This window comes from Camelina sativa, unplaced genomic scaffold (genome assembly GCF_000633955.1).
Source record: "Camelina sativa cultivar DH55 unplaced genomic scaffold, Cs unpScaffold00511, whole genome shotgun sequence".
Classification (NCBI taxonomy): Eukaryota; Viridiplantae; Streptophyta; class Magnoliopsida; order Brassicales; family Brassicaceae; genus Camelina; species Camelina sativa.
In genome coordinates, this window is record NW_010921716.1 from 8,742 (window position 1) to 27,956 (window position 19,215).

Genomic DNA, 19,215 nt, shown 5'->3' on the forward strand with positions numbered 1-19,215 from the left:
TTCATAACTTCATAAGATATTATGAAATAAGGGTATATACGTCATTACAATCCAGCTCAACGGTTATAAAACGCGTTTTGTAATTTCCTAATATTGTGAGGTTTGAGTTTGTTCTTGTGAAGAAATAGCAAAATCAAAAAAAAAAAAAAAAAATGGCGACTGTACCATCATTGTTCACTCAATTCCCCTGCAAAAAAACCCAAGTTCCAAACTCACCAAACGCTAAACCACATTCCAAATCTCCGGTTCAAGTCTCGGTACACTCATTCAATCGGAGGTCGGAGCTTGGGATCTCTGTTCACCGGCGAGGTTTCAAAGTCCGAGCAACGGATTTTGACGACGAATGGGGTCAAGAAGGGGTGGAGAGAGTAATGGCTTCATCATCGGTGGCGGAGAAAGAAGCAGACGAAGCGATCGAATCCGTGGAGGAGACGGAGAAGCTTAAAAGATCGCTTGCGGATTCGTTGTACGGAACAGATCGTGGTTTGTGCGCGTCGAGCGATACGAGAGCTGAGATCAGCGAGCTTATTACCCAGCTCGAGTCTAAGAACCCTACTCCTGCCCCTACCGATGCTCTGTTTCTCCTCAATGGCAAATGGATCCTCGCGTAAGTACCACAATTTCTCATGATTTGGTACTTAAAGATTGGAACTTTTTAATGGGAAAATTAGAGTCTTTGCTTAAAATTGTTGTAGTTCAAGAACTTGTTAGATTAGCCATAGTAGTGATATAAATCAAGAACTTATCTTTTAATTGTGTTCTGTTTTCTCTCTCGTGAAGCTACACATCGTTCGTGGGTATGTTCCCATTGCTCTCACGCAGAATCGAGCCTTTGGTTAAAGTGGATGAGATCTCACAAACCATTGATTCCGATACCTTCACCGTTCAAAACTCTGTTCTGTTTGCCGGTCCGTTTTCCACAACATCGGTTAGCACCAACGCTAAGTTCGAAATCCGAAGCCCCAAACGTGTTCAGGTAAAGATATCAATCATCACCTAAACCCGCACATGTTAACAGTTTTACATAAACCTAACTTGGGATTTTGTTTTTGTTTGTTGTAGATTAAGTTCGAGCAAGGAGTTATTGGAACTCCTCAGCTAACAGATTCGATTGAGATCCCTGAATTCGTCGAGGTTCTTGGCCAAAAAATCGATCTCAGCCCTATTAAAGGGTTACTTACATCGGTCCAAGACACAGCTTCGTCTGTGGCTAGAACCATCTCAAGCCAACCACCATTGAAATTCTCTTTGTCTAGTGACAAGACTCAGTCGTGGCTGCTCACAACTTACCTCGACAAAGACCTTCGGATCTCGAGAGGCGATGGTGGAAGCCTCTTTGTGCTCATCAAAGAAGGAAGCTCTCTCTTAAACCCTTAAAATTATCATTACTCTCTCACATCACATCACATCCAGAGTAACATATATACTACTAGTATAGAACCATTTGTCTATGTTTAATAGTGATGTAACTGTTATATTACCTGTTGGAGAGTTATAATAATGGATGTTACTCTTAAGAAATACAATATATATTTACATTGATACATACTTAAACTGTACGGTTAACGCTTTGCTAAACAAACACTTTAGCATCAGTTCATATTTGGTATACTATGGCATTCTATACCAAATTGAAAGAAAAATTGTATCACAGTGCTGTTTTCTTCTGTAACCTCAAGTTTCTAGTTTCAGTTACTCTTGGTCTATGAATGTTATACAAATCGGTCTATTTTATTACTTAGAAAACCGGTTTGTTACAAACCAAGTATCTTACACACATTTGAAGAAACAAGTGATCTTTTTTCTCTTTTAGCTACGAAACAAATCAGCACAAACCTCGTAAAAGATCTCGAGAATGGCAGACCGGTACTCGCGAGGATTCATCGATAGATAGTACTCCAAGAGGCTTCTAAGTTCATCTGCTTCTTTTATTTTGTTTGCTACAATCATCTCCACCATGGAGTCTCTAAAGTCCTCTCTTGGATAATAAGAAAATTTCTCCATGGCCATCATGACAATGAACTTGGTGCTACCGATGCTACCCTCGCTTCTTCTTCTTGTTCTTCTCGCCTTTTCTTGCCTAATCTTTGCTTGATGTTGTGTGGCTTCTTGTGTCTCTCTGATCATCTGCTCTAGCTTCTCCTGAACCATGTAGTGTGCTAGGCTAGAGAGTGAACCGTGCTGGTCTGAAAATCTAGAACTTATGTCTGACTCCACCGAGGAGGGAGAAGAAGAAGAAATGCTGAGTCTTGCTTTGTTGCTGCAACACAAAGCTCTGCTGCAGATTCTTGCTTCTCTTGTTTGGTGTTGTGATTGTTTGTTCTGTTTCTTGTTATCTTTCTCTGTTTCTTCTTGTGTTCTGTTTGTGATTTTCATGTTGACGATTAAGTCACACATTATAGTTGGGGGTTTTGAGGATGGGGGATGTTTGTTAAACGCAAATAAAAAAAGAGTTCTTATTTAATCATTTTATGTAAAAATTGAAAAAATGTGGGTCATGTTCATCATGATTATGTCTTGATCTTAATTCAATTTTAAAACTCAATAAAAGAGGTTCTTTTAAATTTTTAGACTAACAACAAGTCTTCAACATTATTCATTTTTGTAAAACTAACTTTTCTTTATTTATTTTCCAAAATCAATATCTACAATTTGTGCTCAAAATGCGATAAAAGTTGTACATTTTTTTTTGGTAACAATGTTAAGTATTTATACCAATTTTAAATTTTCGACAGCGGTTTCAGAGAAAACAAAGTAGTCAGAAAGACCAAAATCTACAACTAAAAGATCTACAAATACAGGAGAAAACACTACAAGAAAAGCATCAATTAATATTTAGATTTCCTTTCGAAGACCATGTTCTTTTGATTAATTTTAATCTTATGTGTAAAATTTATAAAGGTTATGGAAAATCAAAGAAAAGAGTGTGTTTCGTGAAATTGGTTCATTATTTCAAATCAATATAATGGTTTATTTTAATTACTTCCAATAATAAAATAATGATTGATGAAAATATCATTTAGTTTTTATATATATCAAAAGCAGATATAATAAGTACATATATCAAATAAAAAGTTGGGAATAATAGAGGAGATTAGATTAGGTATGATTGAGGATAATTGTAAAAGAACAAAATTAAGAAAGGAGAGCTAAATGCATGTATTTGTGTCGTGTTTTAGGAATATAGGGGTGATTAATTTGATTATGGTTGTGATGTGTAGACCATCTTCATGTCCACTTTAGTTTTGTTGTTGTTGTTGAAGATGAGATATCTACACTTTGTTTTATAATTTTTTTGGTAATGTGGAAAAGGTGATCGATATGTAGTACTTAACATGATCTGACACAATTAATATAGATAGCTAATAATAATTTAAAATATTTTTACAAAACATGAAAAAAAAACGAGACAAAGAAGAACAAGAAGATCAAGAGCAGAATTTTGTGGTTTTCACATGGCTACTGATGAACTCGAACTTCACTTGTTTTATAACATATTCTTAAAGGGCATATTAGATTTTAAATAGTTCAGAGTTGTAATTTTGCTAGAGATATATAGTAAAGATTAGCTAAAAGTGTTGTATACTCCACAAAATATACATGCGAAATGAAGAGATAACGTATGGAGTATGGTTGTTGCCTTGGAGACAAGACATGCTTTATCTTTGCTGGCTTGTACATATACCTCATTTTCTGCTTTGATGTTTTAGGAATTTTATAGTCAAGCATTCTTTTATTGGTATTTTTTTTATAATCTACGTATTTTTCATACACACACACAAAAAACAAAAAAAAGTTCAACGACATTATATAATCTTTAAGACTTTAACTGGAGCCTTAATGTCTTTAAGTTTTTTTTTTTTAAAAAGAATAAGTTATCTCGTGTTATTCACCAAAAGAGTGTGCAATAATTGGAGATTAACCCCAAAAGATGATGTTACACAGCTGGATAGAATCACTTTGTGGTGATTAATTACGTCTTTGTAGATTTTAGAATCGGGTCTTTTAGGGATTTTGTCATGTGACAATATCCATATGACTTTTTCTTTTGATTAAGTTGTTAAACTCAAAAAGAGAACTTTTAAAACGTGAGAAGTAATTAAGAATTGATCACTTGATCTAAATACAGTCAGTAAGTACCTTACCAACTTGTTAAGCTGACAGTAAAACCACATGTTGCCATTATGGTCCATACTTTCTAGGGTTTATGATTATCTATTACATATCTTCCTTACCATATTTATCATTAGCTCTCAACTCGTTTCTTTCGATTAACTAATTAGAAAATTATAATCATGTTTGGTCTCAAGCTCACAACTCCGTTTCTTCAACACAAAAGACAGTAGTAAAAAAAAATGCTTCATTTTGGATTCGTTAACAACAATAACAAAGATGAAAGACCAATGCTCATGATCAAGGATAAATCGAACGTAAGAGAGAGAAAGTAAGAGAGAGAAAGTAAAAGAGAGAGAGTTTGTTCCCTTACCCGTGACCGCCGTTGCCGTTCTCGGCGGCGGCAACCCTATCAATGCCTAAGAAGAGACGCTCTCCCGATAAGCCCCCGCCTAAAACCTCATCTCTTCCCCAAGCTTTTCGCACCCTCATGCGGCGAAGACTTCTCTTCAATCCCCTGTTTCTTGTGCTAGTGTCTCTGAGCCCCTTAATTTTAAACCGCCGACCGCTGCTTTACCTCCTCCGATGCTTTCAGGATCTAAAGCTAGCTCTGCACCGACAAATGCCATTCCGGTTATTGAGCATCCACACTCAGATCTGCCTCCTTTGGATTCTGTATCCAAAACCCAATCTCTCGACTTGGCTACTCCTACCCAGGAGGACCAAGTTCAGTCAAAGCCTAAACCCCTTTGGGTTGATCTGCTCAAGGATCCTGCGGGATCTATGTCCAAGAAAGGAGAGACATTCATCCTCGAATCTGGAGAAATGTGCGTCAAAATCCCTAATGAAGTTATCATCAGAAACAACAAGAGATGGGAGCCTTTCATTATTGGTCAATTCCATGGAAACCTTCCCCCAAGGGGTGTGCTTCACGCCATTTTTAATGGCATCTGGAGTAATCGTCACCGCGACATCACAATTTCAAGATTGGGGCCTCGAACAGTGCTTATCCGTATTCCCAATTCTTCCACTCGGCAGAGAATCTTAACTCAAGGTATGTGGCTAATTGAGGGTCAAACAATGTTTGTTGCTCCTTGGGAACCATGTTTGAACCCAGAACTACCGGAGCTTACCGAGGTTCCAGTGTGGCTCGAATTCAGGGGAGTTCCTCCTCACTTTTTCTCCGAAGAAGGATTCGAGCACATCGCAGGTATGTTGGGACAACCAGTCCGCTGTCATCAAGCAACAATTGATATGACAAATCTTGAGGTAGGGAAGGTCCTTACGGTCATCAACCCATCCTCTCCTCTACCAGAAGCTGTAAACGTCCAATTCTCATCTGGTCAAATCCATAGGGTTACAGTTTCTTGTCCTTGGCTTCCGCCAATTTGCAAACACTGTCAGGAAATGGGACACAGTATTAGACGATGCCCAACTGCTCCCATTACTTGCTCATCCTGTAATTCTTCTGGACATACTCTCGAGACTTGTCCAAAGTTGAGGAAGGGTAAAACCTCGGATACTAAAGAGATGGAGCCTTCAGTCTCTAAGAAGGATAAAAGAGACAAACTCAAGACAAAATGGGTGGCAAAGCAGTCACTACCGGAGTCCGACTCTTCTGAAGATCTAAGCAAAGCTAAAAGGCTCAAGAAAAAGAAACCGACCCCCCCACACTCATTGGTCCAGGTCGAATTAGACTCGCCCTCTAGAGCAGCAACAACAGGCCCCTCAAGCTCCAAGAAGAAACAAAAACCAAATAAGAAAATTCAGGAGAAGAACTCCTCATCAGAACAGGATTCCTCATCAGATTCATCCTCAATAATGAGCTCAGCTAGCGAGGCCGAGAGAAGTGAAGAGGACGAAACACCTTACTCTCTGGTGCTCTCTAAAAAAGAAAGGCGGAATATTAGAAACTCCACGGGGAGGAGTTCCAAAACTAAGTCACATTAATTATGATTGACAGCTTTTGTTGGAACGTTAGGGGTTTAAATCATTCTGTAAAGCGAAGAAGCCTAAGGAAGTGGCTCCGGCTTAATAAGCCTGCTTTTGGTAGTATAATAGAGACTCGAGTAAAGTTTCGAAAGTCTCAGAAATATTTTCATTCAGTCTTTCCGGACTGGAATTTTGAAGGGAACTACGAATTTGAGGAACTGGGAAGGATTTGGGTCGTGTGGGACAAGAGAGTTAGGCTGCATATTCACTCCAAGTCAGGCCAGATGATTACTTGTATTGTGCGTATGCCTAACTCCCCTAAAGAGGTAGTATACTCATTCATTTATGCTGTCAACTGCAAATATGGGAGGCAACAACTATGGGATGAGATCGAGGAGCTAGCAAAGGATCCTATCATCAGTCTGAAGCCGTGGGTTGCAATGGGCGACTTCAATCAAACCTTGAACCCTAGTGAGAGTTCTATTGGCAGCACAAAGGTTACAAAAGGAATGCTGGAATTCAGGAGTTGCTTACTAAATGCAGGGCTCTTTGACTTGACTACTAGAGGAAATTCTTTAACTTGGTGGAATAAGCGTGAGGCCAATCCTATAGTGAAGAAATTGGACCGTATCTTGGTAAATGATAATTGGCAGTTGGAATTCCCTCTTTCTTACGCTTATTTTGGGGAGCCTGAAATGTCTGACCACTGTCCTAGCTGCCTAAAGTTAGGAGTCCCTCATAGATCTAAAAAGCCCTTTATGGTCTCTCATTTCCTCTTCCAGCATAAAGACTTCATCCCTCGAGTATCTGAGTTCTGGAACAGCACTACAATTGAGGGAACAGCAATGTTCCGATTTTCCAAGAAGCTCAAGCTTTTAAAAAGAGTCATCAAGGACCTCAACAAACAGTTCTATTCTGACCTTGAGAACCGGGTTAAGGAAGCTCAAGCAGATCTAGCATTTCATCAGGCGAGATTCCTTGCAAATCCTTCCCCTCAGTTGGCAACGCTAGAGAGGCAAACTCAACAGAAATGGTTCGAGTTGGCTTTGGCTGAAGAGAAGTTCCTTATGCAAAGATCTCGCATAAAGTGGGTTGAAAGTGGTGACTGCAAGTCTGCATACTTCCATAGGATGATAAACAGCAGGATGGGCATGAATCAAATTCACTATCTTGTAGATGACTCAGGCCAAAGACTCGAAGAGATTCCAGAGATCCAGAACCACTGTGTTAATTTTTTCACCAAAATGCTGGGTACTTCCTCTAACTCTATCTCGGAGGAGGATAAAGAGTTGATTAGATCTCTCTCGAGATACAAATGTGACCAACAAACAAAAGATCTCCTGCAAGCTCACATTTCAGATGCGGACATCAAGAGAGAAGCTTTCGCTCTACCTAGAAGTAAATCTCCTGGCCCAGACGGCTTTACTGGGGAATTTTTTCGAGCTACTTGGGACATAATTGGAGGGGATCTCACGTCAGCAGTCAAGGAATTCTTCTCCTCAGGTCAAATTTTGAAACAATGGAATGCCACCTCCATTACTCTCATCCCAAAAAGGTTAGGAGCTGACAAGATTGGTGATTTCAGACCAATATCCTGCTGTAACACGGTCTACAAAATCACTTCCAAGATTTTGGCCCGTCGTCTCCAGACCTTATTACTTGATATGATCAACAACTCTCAATCAGCATTTATCAAAGGTCGCTTACTAGTTGAGAATGTCCTTCTGGCAACAGAACTGGTCCAAGGATCAAACAGTTCATCGGTTTCCCCTAGAGGAATGCTAAAGGTCGACTTGAGGAAAGCATTCGATACTGTAAACTGGGACTTCATCCGGATTCTGTTAGAGGCTGCTGACTTTCCACCAATCTTCATCACTTGGATTAAAAACTGCCTGACAACAACCTCTTTCTCTATAAAGGTAAATGGTGATTTATGTGGCTACTTTCAGGGCAAACGTGGCTTAAGGCAAGGAGACCCACTATCGCCTCCGCTGTTTGTAATGGCTATGGAAGTATTTTCCAATCTCCTAATCGCCAAATTTGAACAAGGTTGTATTGGGTATCACCCTCTTGGCAGGAATCCTCACATCACCCACCTTGCTTTTGCTGATGACATTATGCTATTTTTCGATGGAAAACATTCATCCCTCCAAGCAATTACAGAGGTTTTGGATTCCTTCCATCGACTCTCAGGACTGGCTATGAACAAAGACAAAACCGAGTTATTCCATGCTGGCCTCTGTCAGAACATATCCGATTCTATATCTGGTCTGGGCTTCAAGGCTGGTGAGTATCCTATCAGATATCTTGGGCTTCCTCTACTTCCCAGAAAACTCAAGAAATCTGATTACTCACCCCTCACTGATAAGATTGCGGCTAGGTTTAACAATTGGGCTGTTAAAACCTTATCATTCTCAGGAAGACTACAACTTATTTCCTCTGTGATCTACGGGTTAGTTAATTTCTGGATGACAGCATTTGCATTGCCTAAAGGATGTATCAAAGCAATTGAGAAGCTCTGTAATAGTTTTCTTTGGTCTGGGGATATCACTAAGCGTACTCATGCCAAGGTCTCGTGGGACAAGATCTGCTTCCCAAAATCAGAAGGTGGTCTCGGGTTAAGGAACCTGCTTATGTGGAACAAAGTCCTTAATCTGAAACTTATCTGGTCCCTATTCACAAACAGTGGTTCTTTGTGGGTTGCTTGGATGAAGGAGCATCATCTTAAAAGAGGAAACTACTGGACTGCGACAGTGCGCAGCAATTCAAGTTGGGTTTGGTGTTCTCTACTTAAACTGAAACCCCTGATCAGTTCCCTACTCCGGTGCGAGATAGGTGATGGTCGCACAGCCAGCTTCTGGTTTGATGCCTGGTCTCCTCTAGGAATTCTCAGTGAATATCTAGGCAACACTGGTCCTATCCAACTAGGTATCCCATTTGACGCGGTGGTTGCAGAGGCCTGTTCGAGCCAAGGCTGGAGGTTACCCTCGAGTAGGTCCAGGAACCCCTTGGTGATAACTCTCCGTAATGCACTACTTAGCATACCTCCTCCAACCATCACTCGAGGCAAAGATACTTACCACTGGGTGGCCGGTAATGAATCATCCTCTTTCTTTTCAACTAAGAAAACTTGGAATCACCTCAGACCTACTGAAGATACGAAATGCTGGACCAAAGCAGTTTGGTTCAAACACTCAGTTCCCAAGCATGCTTTTAATTTTTGGATTGCTAATCTGGACCGCCTTCCGGTCAGAGCAAGGCTTTTATCTTGGGGAATGAATATCCCTTCCCAGTGCCTCCTCTGTAATTCTCAGCCAGAAACCCGAGATCACCTCCTGTTACACTGCCCGTTCTCTGAAGAGGTTTGGCACAAGATCATGTCTAGGCTCAACCAGCACCCTTGTATCTTCGTCAACTGGTCCACCCTGATCACCTGGTTACTGTCCAAATCACCAAATCTCTCCACCACTTTAAAAGGTATAGCAGTTCAGGCCACTATATACATGTTGTGGAAGGAAAGAAATTGCAGGCTTCACGACGGCATCATCTCTAGTTCCTCTGCAGTTTGCTCCCAAATTGATCGCAGTGTTAGGGACATCCTTCTCGCCCGTTCATATCGCAAAGGTTGCAGGAGACTTCTATCTCAATGGTTCGCCAATGGTTTCTAACGGCAGTTAACTATTTAAAGTTCCTATGGCTTTTTTTTTTTTTTTTGTCATAGCTTCTATATTTTTTACCCCTAAAGTCTTGTACTAAACATCGTTCCATTCGGTAATATAATTCACATTCTATCAAAAAAAAAAAGAAAGACCAATGCTCCTCCTGCCGACTCTAAAACGAATATAATCAAAGTGATCATTCCTCTCTAATTTTAGAAATCAGTATTAGCAGCAAAATACTATTACTGATTTTAACTGGAAGCATTTTTGACGGAAGAAAACCAAAAATGCGATTTTATGTTTTTTTCTCAATCTACATTTTATTCATTTATTCTAATTATTACACAACTTTTTTTTTGATAAAAATTGAATCATTAGACAACTTTATGCAAATTCCAATATAATTCGAATTTGATGCTTAAAACCCCTAATACTATTATTACACATATTGAACCCATGAGATGAAAAATTTATCTAAAATGAATCAAATGCAGTTCTTGATATTTTTTTTTAAATTCGAGTTTTTTTTTCTTTTTCTTTCAAAACCATCAAATTTGGCATATTGGAATATTCGGAAAGATTGTACATTAAATTTCATCACCCACTTTTAGAAACTTATCCAAACAGTTTCCGACACACACACTTCTGACTTCTGTCTGACATTCAGAGAATTTTTAGGAACAAAAGAGTCCAAAAGAACTCACAGATGGCGTCACAGCTCGATTTGATCGGAAAAGACTACATCGCCGGAATCTCGAATAATCCTCGGGCGGCTAGCCGTGTAACTTCTGTATACAGCGAAGTCCAAGCCAATCGTATCGACCACGCACTTCCTCTTCCTTCCGTTTTCAAAAGCCCTTTCAAGATCATCGATGGTCCTCCCAGCTCCTCCGCCGGACACCCAGGTTCGATTACTAAACCGAAATCAATAGAGTAAACCGGTCAAAATTTGTTGGTTTAAGTCAATTTTGATTATTTTTTTGATGTTGTTGCAGAGGAGATTGAGAAATTATTCCCGAATCTATATGGACAACCATCAGCTTTATTGGTTCCTAACCAATCTGATGCAGTTAAATCGGACCAAAAGCTTAAGATTGGTGTTGTGTTGTCTGGTGGACAAGCACCTGGTGGACACAATGTTATTTGTGGAATTTTTGGTTAGACATTGTTACTTTGGGCAATTTTTTATTTTATTTTATTTAGGTTTTTAGAGATTTTGAATTTGAGTTTTGTAATTTTGTTGTTGTTGTTGTTGGTTGGTTGGATAAGATTACTTGCAGGAATATGTGAAAGGAAGTAGTCTGTTTGGGTTTCGTGGCGGTCCAGCTGGAATCATGAAGGGAAAATATATAGAGCTTACTTCTGAGTTTGTCTATCCTTATAGAAACCAGGTATCAAATGATGTGCCTTTTGAGGTTTTTGTCGGTTATTATGTTTGGTTTGGTTATGTTTAATTTCATGAAAACATAGAAAACTGAATAGAAATAATGACCATCATTTGGTTTAATTTAGCCGGTTTATTGTCTTTTCAGTGCTGTTTGCTTTCGGTTAACCTTAATCGGTTTATTTTCTCTTCGATTCGGTTTGGTTCAGATTGATTTTACCGGTTATATTCTCTCCATTAAATAAATTTGTTAAAATCTTGTAAAGAATGGTTTGTTGAGTAATAAAGAGTTGGAACTACAAGCTCTATGTATTTAAAGATTTGCATTTTGTATTTATTCTTGATATTTCTGTTGTGTCTTTTTTTTTTTGTTGCAGGGTGGATTTGATATGATATGTAGTGGAAGAGACAAGATTGAAACTCCAGAACAGGTAAATAGGTTTTTCTCAATGTTGTGGCTTTCATTGATCGAATGGACTAAGTTAGCATCAGAGTTTGGTACATATTGCAGTTTCAGCAAGCTGAAGAGACTGTAACAAAGATGGACTTAGATGGTCTTGTGGTTATTGGTGGAGATGACTCCAATACTAATGCTTGTCTCCTTGCTGAACACTTCAGGTACTTTTGAAATTGTTAAAAGATGAATGAGATTAATTTTTCTCTGTTTTGCATTTTAGTGATTGTTATATTTTGCATTTGGTTTGCAGAGGTAAAAACATGAAAACTCGGGTTATTGGGTGTCCCAAGACAATAGATGGTGATTTGAAAAGTAAAGAAGTCCCTACTAGTTTCGGGTTTGATACTGCTTGTAAGGTAAGTAACTTCAAACCGTATATCCAAAAAATAAAATACATCACCTAGTTATGTCTTCTCTTAGAAAGCCTTATCAATGGTTTTTTTGATGATTACATTCATGCAGATATACTCAGAAATGATTGGAAATGTTATGATCGATGCACGTTCCACAGGAAAATACTATCACTGTAAGTTTAGACCTTCTCTTAGCAAAATGAATTGTCTTGTTACAAGCTTACGATTGCATTTTTATCTATAGTTGTACGTCTTATGGGCCGTGCTGCGTCTCATATTACACTTGAATGCGCTTTGCAAACCCACCCAAACATTACTATTATTGGAGAAGAGGTACCTTTCGTGTTACTCAAGCTTTCATTCGTAGTCTTCTGTTTGAGAACCGGAAATAACCAACATTTTTATGCAGGTCTTCGAGAAGAAGCTAACGTTGAAGAATGTTACCGATAACATTGTTGATGTGATCTGTAAAAGAGCAGAAAATGGTTATAACTACGGTGTCGTTCTTGTTCCCGAAGGTCTCATTGATTTTATCCCTGAGGTATATAATTGGTAATTCAATTCTTTTCCCTATGTTTTTGTAGTGACCTTCACTCTATCTATGATCCATTATTTGCAGGTCCAAGAGCTTATTTCCGAACTAAACGAAGTCTTAGCAGAAGGAAACGTTGATGAAGAAGGCCAATGGAAGAAGAATCTTAAAGAGGAGACTTTAAAGATTTTTGAGTTTCTTCCACAAACTATTCAAGAACAACTAATGCTTGAGAGAGATCCACATGGAAATGTCCAGGTCTGTTTCTAATTACCATCATCCGGTTTAACCAATAACTGATTCAAACCAATAACTGAAAACCGGTTTATCTTTGTATCTCTTAAGGTGGCCAAAATAGAGACAGAGAAAATGCTGATACAAATGGTTGAAACCGAGCTAGACAAAAAGAAGAAGGCGGGTACATACAGACGCGACTTCATGGGGAAATCACACTTCTATGGGTAACAAATATATACTATGTTAGTTACTAATTAGCTAGTCTTAACATAATCTTATCTGATTGTGTTTTTTTAGGTATGAAGGAAGATGCGGGTTGCCTACAAATTTCGATGCAACTTACTGCTACGCATTAGGTTACGGTGCTGGATCACTTCTCCAGAGTGGAAAGACCGGATTAATTTCATCGGTTTAGACTTTTTCTTCCTTTTTCTTAATAATATATCACAAACTGTTTCTTTATTTCAAGATTATTTATATTCCACTGTGTTTTTTTTTTTTGCAGGTTGGAAATTTGGCTGCTCCTGTTGAAGAATGGACCGTTGGTGGTACTGCACTGACTTCATTAATGGATGTTGAGAGAAGACATGGTAATACATAAATCGAAGACGATGATTGGATACTATTGTGAATTTTATTTTTCCAACATTATATGTATGTTTGTATGTTGCAGGCAAATTCAAGCCTGTTATCAAGAAAGCTATGGTTGAACTTGAAGGTAAAAGTCTTTAGCTCTAAACTTATTTTTTTTTTTCTCTACGGCCGCTTGTTCTCTCTATCACTCACTGCTTCTTATAAATTTCAGGCGCACCGTTTAAGAAATTTGCGTCGCAGCGGGAAGAATGGGCTTTGAAGAATCGATACATTAGTCCTGGTTTGTTCACATACACACATGTCTCTCTACATATAGTAGTAATTAATTTCAACTTTTTATTTGGGTCCTCCAGGTTAAGTAACTATCATTCTTTGTCTTGTTGTCAGGTCCGATTCAGTTTAAGGGACCGGGATCTGATGCGAGAAATCATACCTTAATGCTGGAACTTGGGGCTCAAGCCTAAAATCTTTTTGGTAATGTGAGATTCACTCACTGGCTCACTTACTTTGTTGTTTTTTGCCTTTGCTGTAAAAATATTTTTGTAGTAAAGAAAGTTACTGGGAGTCAAGTAAACCAACAAGTATTCAACGTGTAAGTCGTGAACTGTGATGACTGATGATGACACTTGAATAATAAAATTTCCTTGGTCTATTGCCATTATTACTTTTTACTACATGCTTTAAATCGGTTTGAGATTGAGATGGTAATTTTTTTAACCACATTAAACCAGGTAAGGTTGGTATAATATACAACGGCAAGATAAAGATCTAAGAAATTAGAAGAGATTATAAGGGTAAGTTACTTTTATTTTTGAGAGTACAATGCTTTTATTCGTTAATGTTATTTCCTCTTAATGATTGCTGGAATCACTGAATCAGACGAGTTGAATGCTTCGACTAACATAGAGATAATTTACCTTTTTTGAGATGAAAGATGATAATTAGTCCAACTCCACTTTTAATTTCTAAGTGGTGTGTTTTGTGTAATAAAATTACCAATAAATGTATCTTTCATTTCCAAAAAAGTCTTGGAAAAACGAAATGAGTAAAGGTAATAAGTAATTTTGACCGTCTAGCTAGGCTCTCTCTATATATGTTAAAACCTACAATCGTTAGCCTTATCAAATCCAAGTTTATATGCTATATCTAGCTATGGGGACACTAACAAACAAAGAGCTTTTCTTTGATGGAATTGTGAAGATTTTCAAAGAACAACAATGCGATGTACGGCTAAAGGCATGTGATGATAGTGATGATGAGGCAGCTATCTCTGCTCATAAGCTTTTTCTGGTTGTGACTTCTTCTTCTACTACTACTCCTTTTTTTTACCTTTTGTCATTATCTGATTCAGTTCAAAATTTCATTACGCTATTACATGGAATGATTTTGGTATTAATGTTCTTTCCTTGACATATATGTGGAATTTTGATAGTCTGCTAGATCTGAGGTGTTTAAGAAGATGTTTGAATCAGACAACTGCAAGGCTTCGTCCATGCTTGAGACAATCACTCTCTCAGATCTGAAACAAAAAGAGTTAGAGGCTTTCGTTGAGTTCATCTACAGCGACGGCTCTAAGCTTTCATTGAAGGCGAAGCAACACGTTAGGCCACTCTATCGTGCTGCCGACAAATATGAGATTCCGTATCTACGTGACTTATGCAGAGACGAGCTTGTAGCATGTCTTAACTCTTCGAATGCTCTTAAAGTTCTTGAGGTCGCCCAAATCCCTTTTGACAAAGCACTCACTAATGCTGCCTTGACTACTATCAAAACCTTTAAGAAAAGTATTTCCACCTCTAGTGAGTTTAAGGTTTTTGTCGCTAATCATCCAAATCTTACCTTGGAGATAGTGAAGACTCTTTCGGCTCTCTGTTATTGTTTAGCGTTAATGACAGTTATATGGTCATTGATGGAATAAAAAAGCCACTATTTAGTTTTGTTGTTTCATCAACTACTAGTTATCATTGTCATGGGATTTGACTTCCTATGTTTTCTCAAGCTTGCAAATCTTTTGAAAAAGTTGTTTTAGTGTTTCTGTTTAATTAATAAATTAAGATTCCTTTCTCATTGATGAAAACATAAACAAACGATACAATCCTTCTCCACCAAGTTACAAGAAATATAGTTGCGAGTTAATGATTTCCAAAAACTATGGTGTATGACTCTGTTACAATCCGGCTTCGGTTCTTTATGATAACTTGCTCTCAACCTCACAACTCTCACGCCTACGAGGCTATGAACAACAAGATTGTGATGAAACTTAAAACAAGAAAAGAAAACAAAGTCCATGTGACAAAGTCTATGGGCCAGATTGGCAATTCACTATCAAAGAAGAAGAATCAGCTTAAGATCAAGCTTTTACAACAACGGAGTCTCTCACTCGTGTCTCTCTCTTTCTCTCTTTTACAAGAAGTAGATGAATCGTTAATAGAAGAAGAAGAATAGATTTTGGTATTATACACTGTATTAAGTAACCAATTATCTACTTGTAAAAAATAAGAGAATTTAAACTAGTACCATTGTTTGTAATTTTTGACAGACAAAACTCTAAAGGTTAGAAATTCGTTGCAAATCCCTCGCATCTGTACCAACATTATTCTCATTAACATTTATTCAATCAAAAGCAAAAGAAATATAAATGATTCATTTAAACTCAATTAGCTAGTTCTCTTGATGTTGGTTAGTAATGCTCTTCTTTAATTTGCCTGTAAAAGATCAAATTGCGAGGGATCCGTGAAGATTTAGTGAGGGACTAGCTAGGATTAATCGCACATACCTTGCAAATTGCGAGTGATCTGCGAGGCTCTGTAAGAAATCCGTCGCACATCCCTCACAAATGTATATATTCTTTTGCATCAAATTTATTTTCTTAGTGATACAATCTCTATTAATTTCATGTTTTTCCTATGTTTTGGAAAGTTCATTGTTCATATAGTTGGTAATTACTGGACTATGGACTCTACATTGCAATTGTTGATAAAAAAAACTTTAACACTTGGTCTCATGATCATAATGAAATTCCACAACTTCCTCCATTAAGCCTTTATCGCTGGGTCTCATCAGTTTTGATCAATGCCAAGAACCTTCTAGACTCATTCGCGATGGTGCAGAACCCTGACGATTGGCCGGCGTTCTCCAGCCAGCTGAACTATTTCAGTTTGCTCAAAGACTCTTTTCCACTCTTTTCCATGTCTAGGATTCCAAAAGCGGGATCTGATCAGGACTATTGCAGACTTCAACAGAGCTGATTTGATGTATGAAAACCGCTCTGCAATTTTTCCACCTCCATTCCCAAGGAATGACTTTGAGCTGAAGTCTGCATACTTCCAGCTAGTTGGACAAATACCCTTCTCTAACCTGCTAAATGAGAAGGCTTTGGACCATATTGAGCACTTTGAAGACTTGGTGACTAGTATCAAGGCTAATGGAGTAACTGAAGACTACATCTACTGCAAGATCTTCCCATATTCACTTGGAGGAGAAGCATCCCAATGGTTGAAACTGTTGCCAGCCAGATCTTTGACCTCTTGGCAACAAGTAAAGGTGGCTTTCCTCAATTAATTTTATGATGATGCAATGTCAGATGAGCTGAGAGTCAAGCTGTCCTCTGTCAAGCAAAGACCAGATGAAGCTTTCAAGGGAGCTTAGGTGAGATTCAAGACTTATCAGAGGGACTGTCCACACCATGGATTTTCAAGAGTGCAACTGCTAAGCATCTTTTTCAGAGGAATTGACTGGGAATATCAGCTATTGGATGCTGCAAGCCATGGGAACTTCAATACAAGATTTCCAGAAGATGCTGAAGCTTTGATTGAGAATTTGGCTTCCAGCAATAGCACTAAGAGAGTAGATACTGAAAGGAAGAGATTGCATGGAGGATTTGATTCAAACTAGCTTGCTTCTGTTAATGCCAAGCTGGATTCAGTTCACAATCTTCTTGTGGGTAAGAAGTCAGTTCACTTTGCTGCTGAAGTTGAGACATTTGAGCCACAACCTAAGACAGGGAATGAAGAAGCAAATGTCAACTTTGTCTATGGAAATCAGGGTCAGAGATTAGGTAATCAACAAAGTAACAAGCCTTACAGTGGGAATCTTCAGGCTACACTCCTAAGCATGAGTTCCAGAAGCAGCAACAGAACAATGATTATACTAGACCTATGGGAACTCTTCTTATCAGTCTCCTCCACAGACTTCTTCTGAGAGTAGAATGGAAGCTATGCTAGAGCAACTTTTGCAAGGCCAGGAACAATTATCAGTGACATTCAATGGGAAGATTGATAATGTCTACAATGAGCTTACTGGGAGGATTAATGCTTTGAACATTCATGTCAAGAAGCTGGAAAATCAGGTTGCGCAGACTGCTGGGTCTGTTAAAAGGCAAGAGGGTTTTCTTCCTGGAAGAACTGAATCAAACCCCAAACATTCTTGTAATGCCATATCAGTGAGAGATGAAGATGATGGAGAAATTGAAACTGCAGAAAAAGGAGAGCAATCGGCCAAACCCAAGTCGGAGAATTTGACTTCAGACGATGGTGTCGATTGACACCACCTGGGTGTCGGTCGACACTCCTCTCAGACAGAACCAGAAACTGCAAAATCTCAGGTTCCAACAGCTGTNCAAATGTCAACTTTGTCTATGGAAATCAGGGTCAGAGATTAGGTAATCAACAAAGTAACAAGCCTTACAGTGGGAATCTTCAGGCTACACTCCTAAGCATGAGTTCCAGAAGCAGCAACAGAACAATGATTATACTAGACCTATGGGAACTCTTCTTATCAGTCTCCTCCACAGACTTCTTCTGAGAGTAGAATGGAAGCTATGCTAGAGCAACTTTTGCAAGGCCAGGAACAATTATCAGTGACATTCAATGGGAAGATTGATAATGTCTACAATGAGCTTACTGGGAGGATTAATGCTTTGAACATTCATGTCAAGAAGCTGGAAAATCAGGTTGCGCAGACTGCTGGGTCTGTTAAAAGGCAAGAGGGTTTTCTTCCTGGAAGAACTGAATCAAACCCCAAACATTCTTGTAATGCCATATCAGTGAGAGATGAAGATGATGGAGAAATTGAAACTGCAGAAAAAGGAGAGCAATCGGCCAAACCCAAGTCGGAGAATTTGACTTCAGACGATGGTGTCGATTGACACCACCTGGGTGTCGGTCGACACTCCTCTCAGACAGAACCAGAAACTGCAAAATCTCAGGTTCCAACAGCTGTTGAGAGGGTGTACAAGCCTAAAGTCCCTTTTCCTAAGCCACGAAAGTCCAAGCAGGAGCTTGAGGAAGCTAGATGCAAGGCAATGATGGACAAGGTGATGATTGAGATGCCTTTGATTGATGCAGTAAAGCTTTCACCACCACTTAAGCCGTATGTGAAGAGAATGATGTCCAATGGTTTGAGCCCTGAAGAAGGAGCACTGCTTACCAAGGATGTCAGTGCAGTTCTTTTAAACCAGCCTCCACAAAGGAAGAAGGAGAGGAAGCAGGAAGTGGTTGTCTCTAAAGAAGTAAGTGCAGTAATTTAGTGTAGAGTTGCAAAGAAATTACCAGATCCTGGAAGCTTTGTACTTGATTGTTCTATCTCCACAGGAAGGTTTGCTTACTCACTTTGTGATCTTGGATCTAGCATCAACTTGATGCCACATTCTGTTGCTCTAAGACATGGGATGACAGAATTCAAGACAACTCATATTTCCCTTATCTTAGCTAATCGCTCCAGAAGAATTCCTGAAGGTGTCTTAGAAGATATTCCAATTAAGGTTGGAAACTTCATGATTCCCACTGACTTTGTTGTGCTAGAATATGACGAAGAGCCTAAAGACCCTCTCATATTAGGAAGAACTTTCTTGGCTACAGCTGGTGTCATCATAGATGTACAGAAGGGACATATAACACTGAATGTGGGAGGTTTGAGTATGAACTTTGAGATGGATAAGCTGAGGAGGGCTCCTA

The 19,215-nt window shown here is 38.8% G+C and overlaps 4 protein-coding genes across 4 annotated transcripts; 3 read left to right on the top strand and 1 right to left on the bottom strand.

The window, feature by feature from the left end:
• Nucleotides 1-88: 88 nt before the first annotated feature.
• On the top strand, nucleotides 89-1,546 carry LOC104773280 (probable plastid-lipid-associated protein 1, chloroplastic). The gene is made up of 3 exons (XM_010497856.2): nucleotides 89-607; nucleotides 781-976; nucleotides 1,063-1,546. The coding sequence occupies exons 1-3, from the start codon at nucleotides 153-155 to the stop codon at nucleotides 1,375-1,377; spliced, it is 966 nt and encodes a 321-aa protein (XP_010496158.1). The 5' UTR covers nucleotides 89-152; the 3' UTR covers nucleotides 1,378-1,546.
• Nucleotides 1,412-2,448, bottom strand: LOC109131556 (probable transcription repressor OFP9). The gene has a single exon (XM_019242629.1). It carries the CDS (start codon nucleotides 2,395-2,397, stop codon nucleotides 1,810-1,812), a length of 588 nt encoding a protein of 195 aa, XP_019098174.1. The 5' UTR covers nucleotides 2,398-2,448; the 3' UTR covers nucleotides 1,412-1,809.
• Nucleotides 2,449-10,209: 7,761 nt separating this feature from the next.
• Nucleotides 10,210-13,932, top strand: LOC104773281 (pyrophosphate--fructose 6-phosphate 1-phosphotransferase subunit beta 2-like). The gene is made up of 16 exons (XM_010497857.2): nucleotides 10,210-10,609; nucleotides 10,700-10,861; nucleotides 10,974-11,095; nucleotides 11,466-11,519; nucleotides 11,600-11,706; nucleotides 11,796-11,901; nucleotides 12,008-12,071; nucleotides 12,143-12,231; nucleotides 12,308-12,439; nucleotides 12,518-12,688; nucleotides 12,776-12,891; nucleotides 12,965-13,076; nucleotides 13,173-13,257; nucleotides 13,341-13,385; nucleotides 13,473-13,541; nucleotides 13,649-13,932. The coding sequence occupies exons 1-16, from the start codon at nucleotides 10,411-10,413 to the stop codon at nucleotides 13,723-13,725; spliced, it is 1,710 nt and encodes a 569-aa protein (XP_010496159.1). The 5' UTR covers nucleotides 10,210-10,410; the 3' UTR covers nucleotides 13,726-13,932.
• A 436-nt stretch (nucleotides 13,933-14,368) lies between these two features.
• LOC104773282 (putative BTB/POZ domain-containing protein At2g40440) lies at nucleotides 14,369-15,192 on the top strand. Its single transcript, XM_010497858.2, has 2 exons — nucleotides 14,369-14,551; nucleotides 14,694-15,192. The coding sequence occupies exons 1-2, from the start codon at nucleotides 14,399-14,401 to the stop codon at nucleotides 15,177-15,179; spliced, it is 639 nt and encodes a 212-aa protein (XP_010496160.2). The 5' UTR covers nucleotides 14,369-14,398; the 3' UTR covers nucleotides 15,180-15,192.
• The last annotated feature ends 4,023 nt before the right edge of the window (nucleotides 15,193-19,215 follow it).